The 22,548-nt window shown below is 38.0% G+C and overlaps 1 protein-coding gene across 1 annotated transcript in view; it reads left to right on the forward strand.

Moving 5' to 3' along the window:
- l(1)G0196 (inositol hexakisphosphate and diphosphoinositol-pentakisphosphate kinase) overlaps positions 1-22,548 on the forward strand; it is a 45,018-nt gene that overhangs the window by 7,371 nt on the left and 15,099 nt on the right. Inside the window, exons 4-16 of the mRNA XM_089597823.1 lie at positions 15,627-15,827; positions 15,890-16,030; positions 16,101-16,191; positions 16,568-16,734; positions 17,373-17,683; positions 18,004-18,198; positions 18,277-18,363; positions 18,450-18,638; positions 18,714-18,811; positions 18,905-19,042; positions 20,033-20,062; positions 21,749-21,983; positions 22,060-22,495. Of these exons, the coding sequence (XP_089453949.1) occupies positions 15,627-15,827; positions 15,890-16,030; positions 16,101-16,191; positions 16,568-16,734; positions 17,373-17,683; positions 18,004-18,198; positions 18,277-18,363; positions 18,450-18,638; positions 18,714-18,811; positions 18,905-19,042; positions 20,033-20,062; positions 21,749-21,983; positions 22,060-22,495 (2,319 nt within the window). The remainder of the gene's footprint in view (positions 1-15,626; positions 15,828-15,889; positions 16,031-16,100; positions 16,192-16,567; positions 16,735-17,372; positions 17,684-18,003; positions 18,199-18,276; positions 18,364-18,449; positions 18,639-18,713; positions 18,812-18,904; positions 19,043-20,032; positions 20,063-21,748; positions 21,984-22,059; positions 22,496-22,548) is intronic.

The following is a 22,548-nucleotide window of genomic DNA, read 5'->3' on the forward strand; positions in this document are numbered from 1 at the left end:
GTAAGTCGATGGCTTATGGTTAAGAAAATTTGTATATTAATTCATTGATAATCGCCATTTTTTTCAAAAAGTGAAAAATTTAAATAGTAATTTTTTTGAAAAATAAATTTGGTTTTAGTAAAAGTGGACAAAAAATATTTAACTTTACGACTTTTTACAATTTATTAGATTAAGTAAACCAAAAAGTTGAAAAAAAATGTATTATTCATTTACCGATAGCTCCTTTTTGACATGAATTGGACAGTCAAAACAACTTCAAGATAACTACGACAATCGGTATCAGGTAAATAAGGGGTAAAAAAATGGTTCTGTTGTAACACATTTTTAACGTCTTATCACGTTATACTAGAAGAAAAATACGGTCAATGCCGGTTATCGTTCACTTTTGTAATGTATTATCTCTTTTGCTTTGATGTTTGCAGAGTACTTTTTTTTCTCCCCTCAATCTATCGATTCGATTATGTTTTATACTCTCAATTCGTGAGGTTTTGTCAAAAATATCAGGCCTTAGTAAGGTATGATTACCATCGCTATGCCTAGCCCTACACGCTAAAGTACAAATTTTCGATCGTTAATATCATGTCTGGCTACATTTTTTCTCGACATGTCAGCCCAAAGTTTGTAATTCCGACCAATAATTTATTCCGCAAAGCTCCAAGAACCGACAAAAACGTAATTACCCCCTTGGTCCACTTTAACGGCGATTTGGCATGTTTCAAACATCAATACCGAGCAATTTCGTACAATCAGCAATTTTTTTGGTTTTTTCCCTTGAAACAGTTTGGACTTTTATTTACATTAGCTTCATGTTTCCACAAGTATAATTCATTCAATTGTTACACGAAACAAGTGTATATTGCAGATAACACCAACACTGCCCTCGTATACTTGTAACGTCACTTATTCACTTATGTTAAAAATAAAAATAAAAAAATATTCCGATTTCCCACAAAAAGCACGTTTGAAAGCCCATCCTTGATTCACCGGGGGGTTTTATATAGGCGTGACTTGTCGGGTTTTACCGTGGAGCTCCCGAAACGCACAAAGTCCGTGTCTCCTTGATCCTCTCCGCGTTGGTTTTGTCAGGCGGGCAGCGAAGAAGCGTTTATTTATAAAAACCATACGCACTGCACCGACTGCGATCGTCTCCGCGGACGCGCGCACCGGCATGCCTGTACGTATATATATTACACTCATTGTGTGTTGTTCCGCGTACACGCGGCCGTGGCTGGAGAGCACTTGGTTTAGTCAGCGGCCGATTGTCGCGCTATAACCACTCGCGTCTACTTAACTTTTTTTTTTTCTTTTCTTTCTTTTTCCCTGCCGTGTGTGGTTATTGTCTGTTTTTATCGCTCACCCTCCCCCAAAGTTGGAGTTTCGCTTTTGACGAGTGGACGTGCGTCTCTTTTTTTTTCTTTTTATCCCGGTGGTGGGCGTATATCGATTCTTCGTTTTGCACCGAAAGCATTCAGGACGAAACTCGTGCACCGCGATACGCAAGAGCTATTCGTCGGCGCGGAGTGTGTTTTACAACCTTAGAGGCCTTGGCAGTGGCGGAGTCACGGCTATCGGGAATTCGTTCGGATCATTGGTTTTATTGCTTTGGGATACTGTCGCGTGTAGTCTGTATATACCTTTACCTCGCGCGTTTTACTTGGTGGGGGCTATTTTTTTTATTATCTCTTGCGCAGCAAATGCTTGGCAATAAGGTTGCGCTTATCGCCCCCCGAGATGTTTTGCATTAATTTTTCTTTTGTGCGGAGTCGTTTGGTAACTTTTTTTTTTTTTTTTTTTTTTTTTTTTTTTTTTGAAAATTGTACCCACGCCAGGATTGGTTTTGCGTTGATTGTTGTTGGTGCAATGTTTGTTAATAGCACGCGAACGCGTTCAGAGCACAAAGGAAAAACAAGCAGCGACAGTGTTGCAGTTGTCACGTTAGGCAATTTAGTGGTTGAACGACGAGTATTGGTATTGTTTGATGCTATTATACCTATGTTCATTCGAGAAAAACAAAGAAATTAAAAGCAGTCGTAGTTATATAAACTCAGTTTTTTTTAATCATAAATTCAGTGTTTTCGAATGCTATTAACGTATTTATAATGAGTTCTCAAAAAATATGCCTGACAAGAGTCTGTTTCTACGTAGCCGTACGCTCATTTGTACAAAATATCATTTAGAGTTTTTAAATACGACAGAAATTATTTAAATTGTCTAATTTACATCGAGTCGTTACCTCACAAGATGGTCGATACATTTTTTTGTTTGTACGGATAATTTTTCAATTTTTTGATTTTTAATACAATTTTTTGTCAATAATGTAATTTATTATTTGTGCTGAAAAAATTGTTTTTAAATATTGCGTATAAAATAGAGCTCAAACATATTTTTTTCACCAATGACAATGCATTATAATTTAAAAGAAAAAAGAAATTACGGAAAAAAGGAAACAAAGTATTTAAAATGTATTTAAATAATTCATGTCAAGTATTTTAAAATAAACTTTAATGTAAAAAATGTAGTGCACTTAGCTGCCAGAAAACAAATTAAAAAAAAAATACTTTTATTATAAATAGGTATAGCGATGAAAAAAAATTTCTTTTAAAGTATTTAAAAATGGTCCTATTGGTCGAAACGTTGCATTGTCCACATAACAGTGACGTATCCCTAATGATTAAAGCTTCTTAGGAAAAAGTAAGCAATGGTCGGGTATTAAACATTTAAAAATCACCTAAGCTACACCCGGTACTTTACGGAATAAATATTATCAGTTCGCTTCGAGAGAAAAACAAAAGCAATTAAAAAAAGAGAGATAATGGGCCACGAGCGACGATGCCCCCCGCTTGAAGCTCATATACTTATCTGCAATATGTGAAGTACAAAAGAAACAATGGAGCGCGAGCATGTGTATGCATATATATGTGATGTATAAAATGCCGAACCTCGCGTATGAATTGAAAAAAATGTCACATTTTGTTTGTATTCGCGTACGTGTATGTATACGTTGAGCGCAAGGTCAGTATAGGCGCGCGACGACACTTTCACACACCAATCGTCGATTCGTCGATCGTCACGTGGCGCTGTTTTTCTATCTCGGCTTCCCTTTTTTTTTTTTTTTTTTTTTTTCTACAAACAATTTTTTTCTTCTGTGTGCCTTTGGGATCTTGGACAAATATTAAAATGTGCTAGGAATCGCGCAGGTCAAATTATTTTTCGACCAAGTATTTGAGTTTGTTTTTTTTTTTTTTTCATTTCAATGCAATAAATATTTTTTTAGAGTTATGAGCTTGTAAAGTAATCATGGGATTATTTTTTCCATAAATCCCACAGCTTTTGAGTAAAATGTGTTAAAAAAAGGGTATATAGGTATGTAAAAATATCATCCTTTCGGTGTATGTCTCGAATAAGACGTACCTTTTTTGCGAAATCACTCGGATGCAATGTATCTCACACTTGGTATTGTTACTTTGACGTGTGTAATTTTACGAGCTGTTGAGTTTACTTGTTAGCTGGCAGTGCGCGGGTGGTGACGCGAACACGTGACGACGCAATAATCACGACTTTCAACTTTCGGCGACTCGCCGTGTTTCGTGGACTTTGACATTATTCTTATGTTGACGTATGTATACGTCATACAACGACCTTACTACTGTAGTTTTTTTTTTTTTTTTTTATTTAACTCATACAAGCCCAGTAAGTAGCTGCTTTTCTATTCCGAGAGACGCGGATGGGACGGAGTCGAGCGCGAAATGTAAATGTCTGACTAAATATGCACTTATTCTACTTACGTAATACTCGACGAAACACGAGCCCATCGTACTTGGAAAAAATGTTACCGTAACACTTTTCGCTTCTTCTATTGAAATGATTACACTATTTTTACGAATGACAAATAAATAATAGTTTGTTATGGATAAACAAATTAATTTTAGTGTTAATCGTTATAATATCTCACTTGCAGTGTACCGAAGCGAATGAGCTGAAGACGTGCTCAGTACATTCATCTCGTACGGGTATAATACACATTTATCATCGTGAAGTTTGCGTTAAAAGCTCTCTTTCAAGCTTATCGTTAAGCAATTTCATGGAATACATTTTTTTGAAAGTGATAAATTTACCTACACTGAGTTTATATCTTGTACGTGTGTGGAAAAATGTTCCCATCAAAATTTATTTCATTCATTACAGTGTTGCAACTCATTACATGGATGATTGGGTTTTGAAATTACTTAATTAGCGTCAATTTATTAATAATGATAAAAAAAAAAAAGTTTATACTCGACCATCTGTGTCTACGTCATACATCAATGTAAGAGTATGTTTAAATCATGTAATTGAAGTTTCTATTTTTTATTAATTGCCTTACAGTCAAACTTGGGTATAATTAATTTATGGATTTTTAAATAAATTGTAAGAAGTTTTTTTTTTCTTATTAAAGTACATTATTTTTTTCTCATTACTATTCCCACTACAATGTTGAAAAAAAAATTTTTTTCTGGCATATAAATGCAACGCATTTTACACGTTAAATTCTATTGCAAAGTATTTGAAATTAAATGTTTAAATACTTTTTCAATCACCTTTGACTATTTGTTTTTCTGAATTATTTTTCTTCTTATTTGTAATGCATTGTTTTTGTTGGAAAAATAAATTTATTAAGCACTGTCTTCTGTAAGTAATACTTGAAAAATTTTTTACTTATTTTAATACATTACACTTTCAGCAAACAATTACATTGCAAAAAACTTGAAAAAGTATTTGTGCCCAAGTCTGATCACGGTAGTGTTGGTAAACGTTTTAATTCGATGCTTCGTAAACCATTTCACCTGTTTTATTAAGCTAATAGTTTTTTTTCTTCAACGATTCACATAAGAAGGCTGTGGAGAGTGAAACATCACAGTTTTTTTTTACAGCCTTCCAGAACTGGTTTACCCTTTAAACAATTAGTGCACCATGGATTTAAAAAAATTTTTTTATTTTTACCAACACAACTGCAATGCATTTTGCAAAAAAAAAAAAAAAAAAAAAAATTTCAATTACACAACGCACTTGAATTTCCAACGTAATTGATTTTACCGCAAATCTCAGCGTTTCGCATGACATCGGATAAAAAATCCTCGTGTGCGTTTCATAAAATCGAATCCCCAGTACCCAAGAAAAGGCAATTAGAAAAAAAAAAAAAAAAAAAAAAAAAAAAAACAAGAAGAAGCAAACTTGCCGCGCGAGATACAAAAGTCACCGGAGCGCGTTGTTGTAGTCGCAGGCGTATAATACACACATGCACCGAAACTTGGCTGAATTTCAAGCGATAAGCCTGCAGTTGCGCTGTATATATCTTTTACAGATATATATGTTACACGCGTGATGGAAAAAAAAAAAAAAAAAAAAAAAACAATGCCACGGTCGAATTATTTTAATCGAAAGTCTTTTCCCCGCAGTGAGTTCCAACCGAGGCGATGATCCAACTTTATCCGCGACGCTGCATATATATCATATCGTTATCGCTATCCGCATTGCTCGTACATAAGTACAGATTAGCGCGCATTTTTTAGTCTTTTGGCACGTGGCGCGCGATCCTCGTCGCAACAATAAAACCAAACTGCTGTCTGCACTTGTTTGTTTTTGTTTATGCTTTTTATCCTCCACTTTGCAAAATTCACTTTCACAGGTGCCGTGCACACCCGTGTTTCTTTTCATGTTTTCATATAAAAAGCGATTTCCGGGGACACACTGCGCGACGGAACACTCAATAGGCACTCTGATAATGACGTTTCGTAGGTACCAAACATTGTATTTGCACAAATTTCCTTTTTTTTTTTTTTTTATTTACCACAAACAGTGTTACACATGTTACACTCTTACACTAAGGGGCGCTAAACGCACGCGCAGAGAGGGCATTATAGTCACTTTGGGGCGGTAAGTAGGTACATAAACCATTAAATTGAATAAAACGTGTCGCATCTTTATACGAGAAAGAGAGAGGGGGGGGGGAGATTGTATAATCGCGCGTATAGGGTGTGGAGAAAGAGTCGGACCTTGACTCACTTGTCGACGGAATTAGGCGGCGCGCGCGATTCGCTAAGAGGCTCGGTGATCTTTGAAATGGGGACGCAGCACGTGGTCTTTCGCCGATCATTGTTATCGTCATCATTGTGCGCCTCTCGCTTTTATTGTTATCTTTCGGAGGCTCTGCTGCAGTCGCCTGCCCGACGCTGTCCCCACGCATATTATGTATACGTGCAGTTCGCGCAAAAGCGTCGCGATTATAATGTGCATAAAATAATATATATATATATTGTACGTGTGTCGCAGAGCCGAGCGGTTTGTGTAAAAGCGTTGTATCGGAGCCAGTTGGTGGGAGCGCACTGCTTGTGGAGAGGTGCAATAGTATTTGTTATACCTTGGGGATCCGGTGCCGCGCGAAGAGCTTTTTCGCCGACGAGTAAAGTCTCGCCAGTGAACCGGGAGACGTGGATTGTTTATTGGTGGATTGTTGCGACGAGATTACCGGTTTGTCGCGGGTTGTTCGATTACGTTGCAAGTGACAAAAAGTGATGGGTGTAAAAGTTGCAGATGATGGCTTTGGTGTTTTTTTTTCTTTTTTTTTTTTTTTTTTTACTTAGTGCACATAAAAGGAGATTGACTACTCACGCAACAAACAAACTCGTGAATTTTAGTCAAACGTTTTTTCTGCGCCCACACAAATTCTCATTCATTATATATAGGAAAAGAAAAGTTGATGCAAAACTACATTTCGAAACCTGCGAGAAAGAGAGAGATCTAGTTTAGATTTTTGAGCAAAAAGGAGGTATTTTGGCAACCATCCGTGTTGGAAAATTTTCGTGGGAAAAACTGTAAATAATGTCACCACTAAAACCAACGTAGTAGTTTCTGTATACTCATTCAATAGTGTCCTGTATAAAGTAGTCGTAGTATTGTCATTCAACTGCTGCAAAATGTCGATAAGGATGCTGGTTCTCGAATAATTTGTATTCCTGGTATGGCTTGTTGTCTTAACGTTATAGAACACACTTCGAGTCCATATATAGGAGTTCAGTGTCGGAATACCAGGTTATATACTTAGTTCTCCCGCAAAACAAGAACCAAGGGACCTCTATGAGTTTGATCAATGTTATGTAGTAACCCCAACAATAGTAACCGCAATCTCTATATGAACTATGATAATTTTACTACATTCATTTTGGCGTTTTCTTGATAATACAATGCGAATAGTAGAGTAAAATTGCCTAAATTTTATCTGATTATCATTTTTGAATTTCCTTACTAAGTGACCGAGAACGAAACGAGTTCGATTCCTTTCCTTTAGATTCCTCCCCTTTTTCTCTGCACGATCAAGTGTTGTACACATGCTTGCACGATGTACTACAAATTAATAAGAAAATTCAAAAAGGATAACCAGGTTTAATTTAGGTGGTTTTACTCTGCCACTCAAATTATGGTAACTTTGACTTCTTCTTTTGAGTAGCTGCGCACTTTAAAGTCTCGATAAAACGTTTGAAAAACTTAAAGAGACCTCAGAGTAGTCAAAAGCCTCAGGTAACTTTGAAATCTTTCGGAGACATTCAAAAGTCCTCATGTAACTTCAAACGACTTGAAAGTCTTTTCAGGACTTTTGCAGTGTATTTCAATGACTTGCAGAGTGCGCAGCCCCGCGACTTTGGTTTCGCCTCATAAAGGTATGATAACACAAACTGTTGCACTTTTGTTAATAAGAAGATCACAACACGGGGTCTTGAGCGCTAAAAGTGTCTTAACGAAAAAGTTGCATCATGTATTATTTGTGAATAATTTTTTTCGCACGTAGCCACTGGCTGGTGTACACGTGCAACGCAGTTTCGTTTGTACAGTAATACCCCGAGTAGTCAAGTCAATTACCACCGGTCATGCTAATTTAATGTTATATGTCTCCTTGCACTCGGCCGCCATAGTGTGTCGAAAGCCATCCGGTTCGCGAAATAAACAGAGCGTGAGCACAGATAATGGGATTAGTTGGTTTATCTTTCAATCTTGATTCTTCCCTAAAAATAGTAGTTTTACAATTAATGATTAAAAGAGTAAATTGCAAGTCATTTTTCAATAATGGGCTCTGCACTCCCAAACTGTTTGAATGAATGAGGAGCCATCAAAACTAAAATAATAAAAGTTAATGATCGGAAGCTTTGGAAATTGCATGTTTCATGCTGTAACCGGTATATAATCTATAGAATACGACAACAAACGATCAGCAGACAAAAAAATTAAGATTCAGTGTTTTGAAAATCATGGAAAGAGAGTTGTTGCCGAAAAAGTATTCTCAAAATCACAATTTGGCAGAATATGCGGGAAAACTAGTAACAGTAACCTTGGACGATTAGTAAACCATTCTGTGATCCTAAATGCGGTAGCTTATAGCTTGTGAATGTAGATGACGTATCAAAATTTATTTTTCTGTGCTAGTAAATAAATAGAAACAAAAACAAAAAAACAAAAAAAAAAAAACAATCGTAAATTACGGTGAATAAAATAAATGAGTAATCAATAAGCTGCTTTGCTTGTGAACATAAAAAGGAAAGCAAGAGTTGTATAATGAAATATGTTATAAGTAAATTTTGTCAAAAAAAATTTAATGATTTCACATTTAAAATACGATGATTTAAATGAAAAATTACTTGGAAATGGAGTGATTCTTAACAATAAGGGATGGTGAGAATAGGTCGAGGAAAGGTTTTATAAAAAAAAAAAGTCAAGAGTAATTTTAAAATTTTTAGCAAACGAAAAAAATCCCAGCTAATCCAAGAATTTGGCAATTTCAATGTTAAATTTTATTTTAATTAAGAATTAAAAGTTAAATGTGCAAAAAAACATTTACAATATTTCGGAAAATATAGCTGGCAAAAATACAATTAATCAATAAGAATTTGAGAATAGAATAACAGAGAACATGTGATGGAATATAAATTGAAAAGTGTGACTCCTTCAGAACTTCCACTTGCTCGTTTTATGATAACTTCAATATTATTTAGGGTTTACATCCACAATAAAACATCATTTGGTTTTCTTGGCAAAATTTTTTTATTTATGTACTAGTCAATATTTCGTCTCGTCGTGGAGACCTTTTCAGGTAAAGGAAGAAAATAAATTGATAGTTTTGAACCACCAATAATTTGATGCTGTGATTGAAACAAAAAAAAAATCACAAAAATTTAATCCTTTTTAGATTCAATTAACATGTTTATCAATAGAGAAAAAGTTCTATAAGCATAGATTTTATAAATTTATCGACATACATACATACGAGCTGGAAATCCTTTTACATAATATTCATTAAACGGCATACAACTGGTCAGACGAAATTGCGTACAATTTTTGGAGACCTTGAAGGCCGTGAAAGTCTCAATTTTTTTTAAATTTTATTTTCAAGATCACAAATCAAGATGAGATCAATTAAGTCTGATATTGATTAGATATTTACTTCTTGGAGATAACTCAAGAAGTAGCGTCATGATCTTGGATGGATCGAATAGTGTTTCTATGCCTAGATGATAAACTACCATTACCATCAGTGATCCTTATCGACCTGGTACATTGTATCCTCGAGTCAAGTACATGTACTAATTTAAGCATTTAACGTACATCATGAAAATGTAGCGGTCGAATTGTAGTTCCAGATCTTTGGCCATATTTTTGCTTATGAGTTTGTTAATTTATTTCAAAAAATTTCCTACGAAAATTTTTTTGGCACGGAAGGGTAACTAATAAAGATAACTCAGAAAAATAGTTTTATTCGAAACTTTGTTGGGTAACCACTGCTGTTCTGTTTAAGACTGGAAAAAATTTTAAATACTCAAATGCTCATACCTCTCTTGTCATGGACCAAGTGTTCGGGTAATAACCCGGGAAATTTGTAATATTTGTAATGTTGCCCAATATGACAATTTTTACATTGAGATAAGAGATTTCCTCAGTTAATGACCGAGAATCAAACTGCTTCTTTTAAAATTTAAAATCTAAACTCGTTCTTTTTCACCTGCAACTGTCGATATAATCAACCAAAAAAGCTTTTAAATAATTATACCTCAGCAATTTGAGAATTTCAAGCTTCGTACAGCCTCTGTGATCGAATCGTAAAATACATCCGCGCCGGAGAAAACAATTATTCTGCATCGCTCGTTCATCAATAATCCCAAAAGTTTCGAATTCTTTGATTATTTCAGTGCTATATACAGCCTTACTTCTCCAATTTTCCGAAAAGGCCACGAAAATGATCGCTTATAAGTAAACAGCTGTTGAACAAATCCATAAAAATCAAACAATTCATTATCTCGCTCGTCGAAGCGATTATACTCAGAGATTAGAAACGGTGATTGCGTGTGCTGGGAATGCTGCTACTTTATCATCGAACAATACCGCGCGGGTGACGAGACAGTGCGCGGATGCAGTTGGCAAAGTGAGACGAGTGACACAAGATATATTACTTACGTGCGCGTGAAAGCGTTATTTTTGGCGTGCATTGACGATTAATCGAATTTAAAAAAAAAAAGTGCGTGCAATGGAGTGGTCATGGTTGAAGGATTGGTGGCGACTCAAGAGGTGGCGCTCTCGTAACGGGGCCGTGGGTTCTGGGACCGACTGCGATGCCGATGTCATTGCCGATTTCGAGGCCTGTTGCTACTGCGAGGAGTGCCTAGTACGTTGTTTTTGTGCTTATTATTTACTTGTTTGTTTCATCGCATCCATTTATGGGGTTGAAGTATTGTTACTTACGGAGGGCTGATTTAGATAACAATGTGGGGTGCGATTTATGGGAAGGGAAATTTCACTCGATCGAGGAGTTTTTTGGGAAAAAGTTAGTGGAGCTTAAATTTTTGGGGGTTTAACGATACAATTTTTAGAAATTAGATCGAAAAATTTATCGCTGTTACTGTTGTTACACAATACACATTTAAAAAAAAAAAATTCGAATCAAAAATCCAAATGTTCGAGTATCTCAATTAGAATATCGTTACCGCTTTCGAGATAATAATATGCCCATTAAAAGTCCAAACTCAGAGCTATTGGTACATCTATAATGTGTATTGTCAAAATCTACGTCACTATGAATTTCGATATTCATTGTGAAAAAAAGATTTAAAGCTTGTCGGGGCATTGGCTAAAGTAGGGTACCTTCAATAATTTTTGATTGATTTCCACATTTTTGGGAAAAAAAAGAGGTGCGGTTTCTCTCATTTTCCAGCATTCAATAGTATCTCCTAATTATAATTAATACACATTATCTCGAAATGTAATCCAAATTTATGCTCCGTACCTTCAATACTCTTCGTGACACTATGGATTATACAAACCCGTCTTACCGATAAATGTGTTCGTCCTGCGAAGAGATGATTATTTTTTTTATTAGTACTGCGTTAAATTGAAACATGAGTAATAAATTCTTAATTTTGTTGTTGGTATGGGTACTGATACAAAGAAATTTTAACGTTCAACCTGATTTTGAGTCACTCGAAGCCTTGTATGTGGTTTGAAAAAAAAAGGATGAAATTTCACACTTCCTAAGTACACTCGTACAAACTAACGGAAACAGATCTGTTGCTTCAATTACTATAAAAAAACCTCATATTATTAATCTTTTCAAACCCAACATTGTTCACAAAACGAACGAAAATCATCAAATTCCGCGCAACGAGCAACATCGATCCTCGTATATAAGGTCCAATTTTCGGGCTACGCCGCTTTGATCAATCAAAAATTCGTACATACACGTGAGGGCTATGTATAACCCCTTGGTTACGCGCTCACACGTACACCCACCTGTTTGTGCGTACAGAACTAAAAATAGATCAACGGCGAAGGACATCGACTCGTGGAAAAGCCGATAACTTGGACGGCTCCCTCCGCATGCCTTACACGTATACCAATTTTTCCGTCACAGGTCTGAGCAAACACGAGCCCGCGCGTGCCCATGTGTACACGTAAGCGACGCGTGGAAATTATTACGCTCCCGCGATACCTCCATCCCCCCCCTCGACTTTGTACGTACCTATACACGCATACAGCATTTACTCATATATAAATTCGCAACAGTAGCCGTTAAGACTTTTTGGAACCAATGGAGCAGTTGCGAAGGAGACGATACACGGGTAGATACGTTTTTTGCCAGCCTAAAACTCTTTTGTAAAAAACTACCGTTGCACATAATTATTTACTACTTCTGGATAAATGTCACTTTGGTTTTCCACTGCGACGCGGAGAGCTGTGCATACATTTGAACGTGCGCTTATTTTGGCTTGACGATGGCGCTTGGGCTGCGGCTCGTGTCGTCCGAACGTTGTCCTTAGTACATCAGGTGCAGGATACGTCAGGCTCGATGGTCTCGAGCATTGAAAACCTCGGCCATGAAAGCTTGCACGAAAATCTGCCAATTTTACGTGGTGAGTGATCCATGTGTCCTTTGTAACTACACGCGCGGCTGTACAATGAATTACCCGCGTACAAATCTTTATTTCGAGATGTGCCCTCTGTACCTTTTCTCCAAATTCAAAATAGTGAAAATTTCACTGTATTTGTGAAAGTGAACAAGATTTTCACTGGCGAAACAGTGAAAAATTAATGCCGCCTATTCGCGCCCAGTCGAGATATGAATTTCAATTCTAAATATTCATCGGTAATCCAATAAACGATTTTGATCCAAATGAAGAGAATTGCACAACCCATACACATTATTTCAAAATGTACCAATAATAAGTGTATACCAACTAATTTGAATAGTCAAACGTTAACTTGGTACAAGTGATATAAATATATTCACTGTTTTGCAGTAAAATTCACTATTTTACAGTGAGTAAATAATTTATAAGTATACAACTTTGAAATGGTAAAATCGCCTGTTTCACTATTAATAAAACGTATATTCTTTATTTTACAGCGAATATGCACTTTTTTGAAAAAAAGTTGTCACTATTTCAAATTTCGAGAGTACATAATATACAAATATATACCTTACGCTTCGATCGAAACCTCGCATGTGATATACATGAAATACTTAATTTACCGGCGGCACTTTTGGCCGCACGCGCATAGGTATATATACAACTTATTTTCGTACACTTGTGCATCAGCCCTCCCCTGTCCGTGCACATATATATATGAACGGGTTACACGTGTACTCGGAGCTTTTTTTTTTTTTTTATCGTTTCTAATCTATTACACGCGTCGTTGCGGATTAATTGCGTTTGACTCGATGCCGCGCGTTTTGATGGTTTCGCGCGTCCGTGCAATCAATGCCCTTACGTGTTTGGCTCGATGCCGAACATGTGTGTAGGTACCTAATATAATACAGAGTAAATTTATAATTGTGCCCCGATGTACATACCGATCCGGCAAATAAGCTCCGATGCTTGTATGTACTTGCTGATACTTCGTTACGGATAATTATAGAAGAGGGTTAACGCGACGCGTGGATTTTGTTTGGATGGAAATATCCGCACGATGACTAGTATGTTCTTGAAAACGTAAACCATTCGTCACTTGGAAGCTATTTGGTTCAATGTTCCTTTCCAGTTCCAACCGACGAATACTCGTGCTTTTGTATGAATCTTTTTGTATCGATTGCATTATACGTTTTCTCCGGTGCTCACAAGATATCGTCGCGGGGCTGGGCGCTCTCGAGTCTTTTTGAGGCTTTTAATGACTTCTAGGGTGCCCAGCCCCTCGGATATCGTAACACCGACACACCAATACAAAATTAGAGGGACATTTATTTATTTATTTATTAATATAAAGAATCAACGGGCCATTTGCCCTTTACAATGCTGTACAAAGCAGAGTCTTATTAACTATCGATTGGCACCCATATTTATTGATTATAGATAATTTGACCCACATCAGGACTTGGCTTACAAAAAATATATTCCCTCAGCTTGTGCTTATGCCACGGTATACTCGTGTTCTTACACGAAAGAATTATATACATCAATTCTTTTTCGCTCAATACCTTTTTTTTACATTTTCTTTTGTACCTCCCGTGAATAGTTTTATTAACCTCGTTTGTATATGTTTACCTATTAGTTCGCTAGTTACATGTTTGTTCATGGTTTTTCTAACGCTTTCTTTATTTACTACCAATTCATCTTGCATCTGCTTATTACATGGCTCAAAAATTTGTTTTTTTTAATACTAATTCTGAACTACTAATGCTGCGCAACTACTTACGTATTATACCGAGGTGTTGCATAACGTGTGTTAAAATATTTACTCTATAAAGATTAATTTTTTTAATTACATGTACATGGTCATGACTGGGGTTCAGATGAGTTATACTTTTTATCTTTAATACTTTTGAACTCTCACATTTTTTTACTTTATTTTTCTGATTCTGATGTGTACAATCGGAAGAGAAGGGGGTTTAGAATACATCATTGCCTGACTCCTGGTATGCTCCTAAATTTTTCTGACATTTAAACTTTGATCTTTACTTTTTTCCCCACATTTTGTATATTTACTATGTTTTCTCAAAAATATCTTTTACCCCATCTTTAGATATTTGCCGATGCCTTATTAATCCAGCACTGTTTAGAGCTTTTCTCTGGAGAATTACTGAATCAAGTGTTACTACATAAAAGGCAGTTTTTAGATCCACGATGGCCACGTGTTCTTTCTTCTACTTCGCTTTTGTGATTTAGACATGTTTTCTAATACATAATAGAATTTATACATGGTCCGTTTTTGAATCCTGCCTGACTTACCTGTTTCTTCGACTTCATTGACTAGTCTTTCCTTCAAAATTTTCGGATGTATTTTTCACTCTGTTGGTAATGGTCAACTCGTAACTTTCATTTCTACAAAATACCTCGAATATTTCTTTCATTTTTCTAATTTGATATCATTATCTTGAAAAAATGTATCACCTCTAGTTTTCCATTAACATTACTAAATCTAGATTTCTTTTTTAACGTTTTCCAGTCTCCTTTCATTTGGATTTTGTTTATTCACCACATGTTTTCTCTATTTAGCTTTCCTCTTCTTGACCTAACAAGCTTCGCTCCGCTATTTTCTTCCACCAGATCTCCAATTCCTACATTCAATTTTTTCTTTCTTACACAACTGCCTCGTCTGCGATCTCCGTTTTGTTCCAGTCGAGCTTTTTTTTACAGTGCCTGTTATTTACCATAACAATGCAATCCATCACCGAGTTCCTCTTGCTCCTACTTGAGCTCATCTCACTAATCCCCTCCAGCCTAAGCCGTTCAATATCGCGAAACTTTTATCCTCAATCACTTGTATCATCTGAGCCTCCAGCTGAATTTAACTTCTCACACTGTTTGGCAAACAGTAGTAGTTATTTTTCCATAACATCACCGTACTTTCATGTCGAAACTGGGACATTGATCTACTTATCTCCATAGTGAAAAGAGAGTTTTAACCATTGTAATAACCAAGTCATTGTACGAAAACCTTTTTAATACCAATCTTACACAAATCGTGACCGAATAGGGACATGGAGACTATAAGCCTTTAGACAATGATCGTGTCCACAAATTTTCACCTAAACCACTTACACAATTTCCCAATGCTGGTAGTGGATGAAAAAAAACAAAAAAACTAACGAGCTGGGGGTCGACCGATTATTGCAGGGCGAGCTGTCGGACGGGTGCGTGAACGACGATGGATGCCTGGGTGGCAGCGACCTCGAAGGCGAGGGCAAACAGGTGCTGGTGGGAGTATGCGCTATGGCCAAGAAATCGCTGAGCAAACCGATGAAGGAGATACTCACGCGTCTCGAGGAATTCGAGTACATCAAAATCGTCGTCTTCGCCGAGGAGGTCATTTTGAAGGTAACTCGCGGCGTGTATGGTTTGTCTGGGCGTAAATGACTTTTTTCGCGCGTTGGTTGAAGGAACCGGTTGAAAACTGGCCGATCGTGGATTGCCTGATAAGCTTCCACAGCAAGGGTTTCCCCCTCGAGAAGGCGATACAGTACGCGAACCTCCGCAACCCCTTCATAATCAACAATCTTCCCATGCAGTACGACATTCAGGTATGACGTGCGCTTCGATCGTTGCTGTGAAAATTACTTTTTTTGTTTCGATAAATAGTTTTCTCTGCAGGACCGGAGAAAGGTCTACTCCATCCTCGAGTCGGAAGGAATCGAAATTCCCAGGTACGCGGTTCTCGACAGAGATTCGGCGGATCCGAAACGTAAGTCACGCTGTACACGTCGAGTGGCACAGTTTCTTTTTTTTCTTTCACATGGTGATTGGCGCGCGTGTGTGTATGCCTGTGCACGTCTTGTTGGTTGCATGATTCTGGTAACCCGGTTATTATATAACGAAGCTTTGCTGCATGAAAGGTGATCCACGGAACATGGAGTTGAAAGATCGGTCGGATGACTGTTTTTGGGTTTAATTGGATTGGATTATTGGTTAAATCCTTTTTTTCCCCTCTGACTACTGATGTATGTATCTAACATTAACATCGCGACTGTGTGCTTGTCAATAAAAGAATTCTTCGTTCTAGTCCTCACTCGTGTTGTGTTGCGTTTGAATGTATTGATTGTGACTTTCGAAGACCACAGACTCATTTTCAGATCACGAGCTGGTCGAGTCGGAAGACCACGTAGAAGTCAATGGGGTCACGTTCAACAAGCCCTTCGTGGAGAAGCCCGTCTCTGCGGAAGACCACAACATCTACATTTACTATCCCACCTCCGCGGGTGGAGGCAGTCAGCGCTTGTTTAGAAAGGTATTATTTGGATTTTTTAATTTTTTCCGTGGATACAAGGGTATATGATATGAACTACCAGTGGCTCAGTTGGAGCGTTTGCCTTCCACCTGGAGGGCTAGGGTTCGCGGCACCTCTGTGGGGGTTTTTTTCCCACATGGTCCATTATCACTGTGATAGCTCCTATGGCTCTTCGGTGTTTACCGTGCCATCGCAGTTGGTAACAAAAAAAAGTCCAATTAGGTACCCAAAAGCCAAATAAATAACGAGACAAAGACAACTCACTTGGTATTAATCGTGAGAAAAAAAAAAACAAAGTTTACTCGACGATTGTCGAAATCACTAATTTCATCCGAAACAGTTTCGTTTCACCAGCCATACAATATCATACAATGCTATTGAGGTGAAATATATTTGCATTGGAGCATAAATCATTGCGTTTAATGCATCTGGCAACTTACTACTTCCGATCCAGTAAATCGTCGGTAATATTGATGTAACGAATCGACCCGTTCATTCAATAAACAGAGTCATATCTGTCTCGACAAAAATAAACCACTAAAGTATCGTTTTCCCAGTAACGGGTACAATGCAAAACAAAAAGGGTCAGAAAATAGAATGAAAATATGAAAGAAAAAAAAAAAAAAAAAATTGACGAGAGATGTAACGCTCCTCAGATCGGCAGCCGTAGCAGCGTGTACTCGCCCGAGTCGCGGGTGCGCAAGACCGGCTCGTACATCTACGAGGACTTCATGCCCACCGACGGCACCGACGTCAAGGTGTACACCGTGGGCCCGGACTACGCGCACGCCGAGGCGCGCAAGAGCCCGGCCCTCGACGGCAAGGTCGAGAGGGACTCCGAGGGCAAGGAGATCCGCTACCCCGTCATACTCAGCAACGCCGAGAAACTCATCAGCCGGAAGGTTTGCCTCGCGTTCAAGCAAACCGTCTGCGGATTCGACTTGCTCAGGTGAGTCCGGTTATTTGCTTTTGCGCGCCAATCGAGCGTCCAATGACATCATTTATACACCGAGTAGAGGTAACCGATCGATGACGCGGCGGCAGGAGCACACGATGCTATTTTTCACGCTTGATCCGATCGATGCATATACGAGCCGATTTCCCTCTGCGCGTGAAAACAACAAAAGAGAGTCTCTGCCGATTTTTCACTTCCCTACGTACATCCGAGCGAATTGTAAAATTATCAATGGCACCCGATACCCTGCGAGTCTCGCGTTACAGCTCGCGGATGAGTTGACGCTCGCTTGATTATGCCGATTTTCATTGCAGAGCCAACGGCCAGTCGTTCGTCTGCGACGTGAACGGCTTCAGCTTCGTGAAAAACTCGAACAAGTACTACGACGATTGCGCCAAGATCCTCGGCAACATGATACTCAGGGAGCTCGCGCCCACGCTGCACATACCCTGGAGCGTGCCCTTCCAGCTCGACGACCCGCCGATCGTGCCCACCACCTTTGGCAAAATGTGAGTATACATGTTATATACCTTTGCTCGTACAACTTTTGGAACGGCTTACTTTCTTTTTTTCTTTCCCCCTTGAAGGATGGAGCTGCGCTGCGTCGTCGCCGTGATAAGACACGGGGACCGCACCCCCAAGCAGAAGATGAAGGTCGAGGTCCGGCATCCAAAGTACGCATCCTCCTTTCCTTCTCCGTTTATGTTAGTAGTCGTAGCCAAAAGTTAATACACACGGGGGCGTTATTTCTTGGCTGCAGGTTTTTCGAGATATTCGCAAAGTACGACGGGTACAAGCACGGCCACGTGAAGCTCAAGCGGCCCAAGCAGCTGCAGGAGATCCTTGACACGGCGCGCAGCCTCCTGTCTGAGATCCAGCATCGGGCCGCCGGCCCGGAACTTGAGGAGAAGCAGGGCAAGCTGGAACAGCTCAAGAGCGTCCTGGAAATGTGAGGCTTGGTAGCGTTTTGGGTGACAATTGCCGGTGTTTTTTGGTGTTGACCTTGAGACTTTTTCCGCTGCAGGTACGGGCACTTTTCGGGTATCAATCGCAAGGTGCAGATGAAGTATCAGCCGCGAGGGAGACCCAGGGGTAGCTCCTCCGACGACGGTAACAGCAGCAGTACGTGTGGACGAGCTGTTTCGGGGGTTATCGGTGCTCTGTGGGGATAATCACTTGGTAATAATGTGCCTTTCTTCGTTATCGTGTTCGCAGATCGTCTGGGAGAGCCGTCGCTGGTCTTGATATTGAAGTGGGGCGGTGAGCTGACGCCAGCTGGTAGGATACAGGCCGAGGAGCTCGGCCGGATATTCCGGTGCATGTACCCAGGTGGTCAAGGTAGACACCTTAGTGGTTCGTATCTTAGGCTCCTTTCGCTTCTTTTGCTGACGAACAATACCTTGTTTATTTTATCGCGCCTGCAGACGATTGCAATATATTCAAAATATCGTACGATTTTTATAATATACATATATTGTGTACTATTAGTATTTGTGTCACATTTAGACCTATTAGATATATCTTGTATGTATATATATATATATATATATATATATATATATGCCATTTATTGATTCTGCCAGTGTTTATAATATACATATACAAATAGGATTCGCAAGAACCGATGCTGGACTAATTGAGAGTTCGCAGGTTGTGTTGGAATTAAATTAAGTTGTGACCTTTTTGTTTTGTGCAACCATGCGCGTGTTTCGTTAACGTGTATGGTACACACCTATTTTAAAAGTAATTTTACCGTTGCATCCTCTCGTTGTGGTTCGATCCTCAACTGTTACTACTATTATTACTATTATATTGTTATTGTTATACATATAGTTGATATTCGTTACTTGTCGTTGTTTTTTTATCATTGAATAATGTTGAGAGAGACGTCTAGCAAAGAAAGTGAGTCAAGTCAAATGCAATTAAAATTCTTTTGTGTTGTTTGTTGATTTTTATTATTTTTTTTTGTTTTTTTTTTCTTTTTTAATTTGTTTATTAGAGAAAAAGATGATGGAAATGTTTTATTCACCGCTTCGAGTATTTAATGTTTATAATCGCGAAACGCCTAAAAACTTTTTTCATATTTTTGATTAACAACTCAGTTTGAACACTTCCATCGTCTTTACACACTTTTGTAGTTTTTTCTACTTTCACGGAAATACTTAAATTTATGTTGCGTGTTTTAGCATTTAAATTTTTTTTTCTTTTTTTTTATTGTTTTCTTTAATTTATAAAAAAAAACGCTTTGGGTTGATTTTTACGTAGTATTTCCGAAAAAAAAAACATCGTAAAGAACAAACGAGTTTTCAAGCAATTTCCATATAATTTGAAATGTCATTTCAGAGGAAGACTCAGAGATGTTACCAAACCACGGTAACTTTTTATTCAGAATTAATTGCTAGTTCGTAGTCATAGTTATGTGCAGTTACTGTATGTCAATGTTGTAAAAATATCCCTCGGCAATGTCAGAGCAGCAGAAACAAATTTAATTGTTTCAAAGATACGTTTGTCGTACACTCTGTTTTCCTGTTATCCTGCTTGGTATTGCCTGAGCGTTGATACAACGGAAACTGTTGTCTCTTGTACACGAGGACACACGAGGCCGACCAAAAATGTAGTCGCTTTCCCCACCCTTTCAGACTCTTTTTTTTTCTTATTATTACTGATCGATTAATTAAGCTAACGTTTTTTTGCTGTTTTGCAACTAATTCTGTTTTACGTAAAAAAAAAAAAAAAAAAAAAAAAATCATTATCATTTGTTTCGACCCATTGAACTGTATGTACTTTGATAGTGTGGCACATCATTTGAATGTCGTCTCTCACAAAACATTATCGATTTCTTACAAATAGTATATAAACGACAATTTTTCACGAAATCGCCTTTCATAATAGATAGAAACCGATCAAAAGTGATATATATTCATGATTTTTTTATGTGTTGATACATGTTTGTACACATTTGGTTACGATTTTTTATATTTTGCAAAAGTTTTTTGATTTGTTTATGTTTTGATGAATGTTACACCCTCGCTCGTACACTACACACACGCACTCAAGCAACGTTTCACTCGTGAACTTTGGTATTTTACCTTCAATGGTGCACAACGTGTTTTTTTTTCAACATTAAAAAAAAAAAAAATTGTTACAAAGTTGTAAAAACGTCGACAATGTCCACTGATATTTGTAAACACTTTTGATTCCTTAACTCGTTGATTTGCACTTAGATTTCACGTGAATGGTGATACAAATAATTTAATGCATCATATCATATTCAATACATATCTGGACTCGATATTGTTTTTATTGTTTTTTCATTCTGGCTTAGTTTAATGAAAATAGTAATCATTACCCCCATAGTCTAATAAGTTTGTTATTTAGATTTAACAATTAATCATAGGTAAATTGTGGCCCATTGTCATTATTACATTTTTTTTTATATTCTTTTTTGTTAGAAAAAAAAAAGGATTAAAGGAAGAAAGAAACACGAAAACGTGTAAGTGATTTTGAGGCGTAATTATTACGATTACGTTGTATACACATTGTGCTGAATTTTAATTAAAATTATGTAGTGCCAGAAGTTACATGAAAAGCTAAATGCTAATCTTGTTCATATTGTAGAATTTGACGTTAGAACAAAGAAAAAAAAAAGTATTAAAACAACAATTCAACATCAGGTGTCAAGTAACTTCTCTTATAATCAAATTAGCCGAAAAAAGCTGCAGATACATTGTCCACGTTTTAAAAACATTTTTACAACTTTACTGCAACCTATATATGTGTTATTAATCGTTTGTAAAAATTTTCAAAACGTTGTAAGCTATTGGAGGTACATAATATACAAATGAAAGTGACAAAAGTCAATCAAACGTGTGACAAAAGAACACAAGTGCAGCTGACGCACACGTATATATTTATAAAATCAATATACAAAAATCAAGCATCGTCTTCGATAAAAAAAACACACACCCACACACACCACCAAAACGCTCTAACGCACACCAGGAGCAGCGATTTCCTCGATGTACTAATGTTCGTATGGATCTATTGCGGATGCACCAGGTGAATACGCCGGCGCCCAAGGACTCGGCCTCTTGAGGCTGCACTCGACCTTCCGCCACGACTTGAAAATCTACGCGAGCGACGAGGGCAGGGTACAAATGACCGCAGCCGCCTTCGCCAAGGGTCTGCTGGCGCTCGAGGGCGAGCTCACGCCCATCCTCGTGCAGATGGTCAAGAGCGCCAACACCAACGGCCTACTCGACAACGACTGCGACAGCAGCAAGTATCAGAACATGTGAGTTTTTTTTTTTTTTTATTTTAAATCATGCTTCAAGCATTGATTTTTGGCTGGTTTGTGGGTGTCGTTGCAGGGTGAAAAATCGGTTGCACGAGCTGATGCAACAGGACAAGGAGTTCACGAAGGAGGACAGGGAACAGATCAATCCGACCAACGCCTTGAGCATAAACGCAGCCTTGGATTTCGTGAAGAACCCGGTGAGGTGTTGCCAGCACGTGCACTTGCTCATACAGAAATTGATGGACATAGTGAGGCTGAAGAAGGACGATCCAAAAACGAAAGACGCCATACTGTATCACGGGGAAACTTGGGAGTTGATGGGCCGTCGGTGGGGAAAGATTGAGAAGGACTTTTACACCAAACAGAAGCGATTCGACATCTCGAAGATCCCCGACATCTACGACTGCATCAAGTACGATCTGCAACACAACAATCACACGTTGCAGTTCGAGCACGCCGAGGAGCTTTACATATACTCCAAGTACTTGGCCGACATTGTTATTCCTCAGGTAAACTTGAAACACACATTTGGCCAACTCATCCGAAAGATTATTTGACACGA

The sequence above is a fragment of the Copidosoma floridanum genome, unplaced genomic scaffold (assembly GCF_036245765.1).
Source record: "Copidosoma floridanum isolate Cflo_tuat_1 unplaced genomic scaffold, Cflo_Japanese_pri ptg000040l, whole genome shotgun sequence".
Taxonomy (NCBI): Eukaryota; Metazoa; Arthropoda; class Insecta; order Hymenoptera; family Encyrtidae; genus Copidosoma; species Copidosoma floridanum.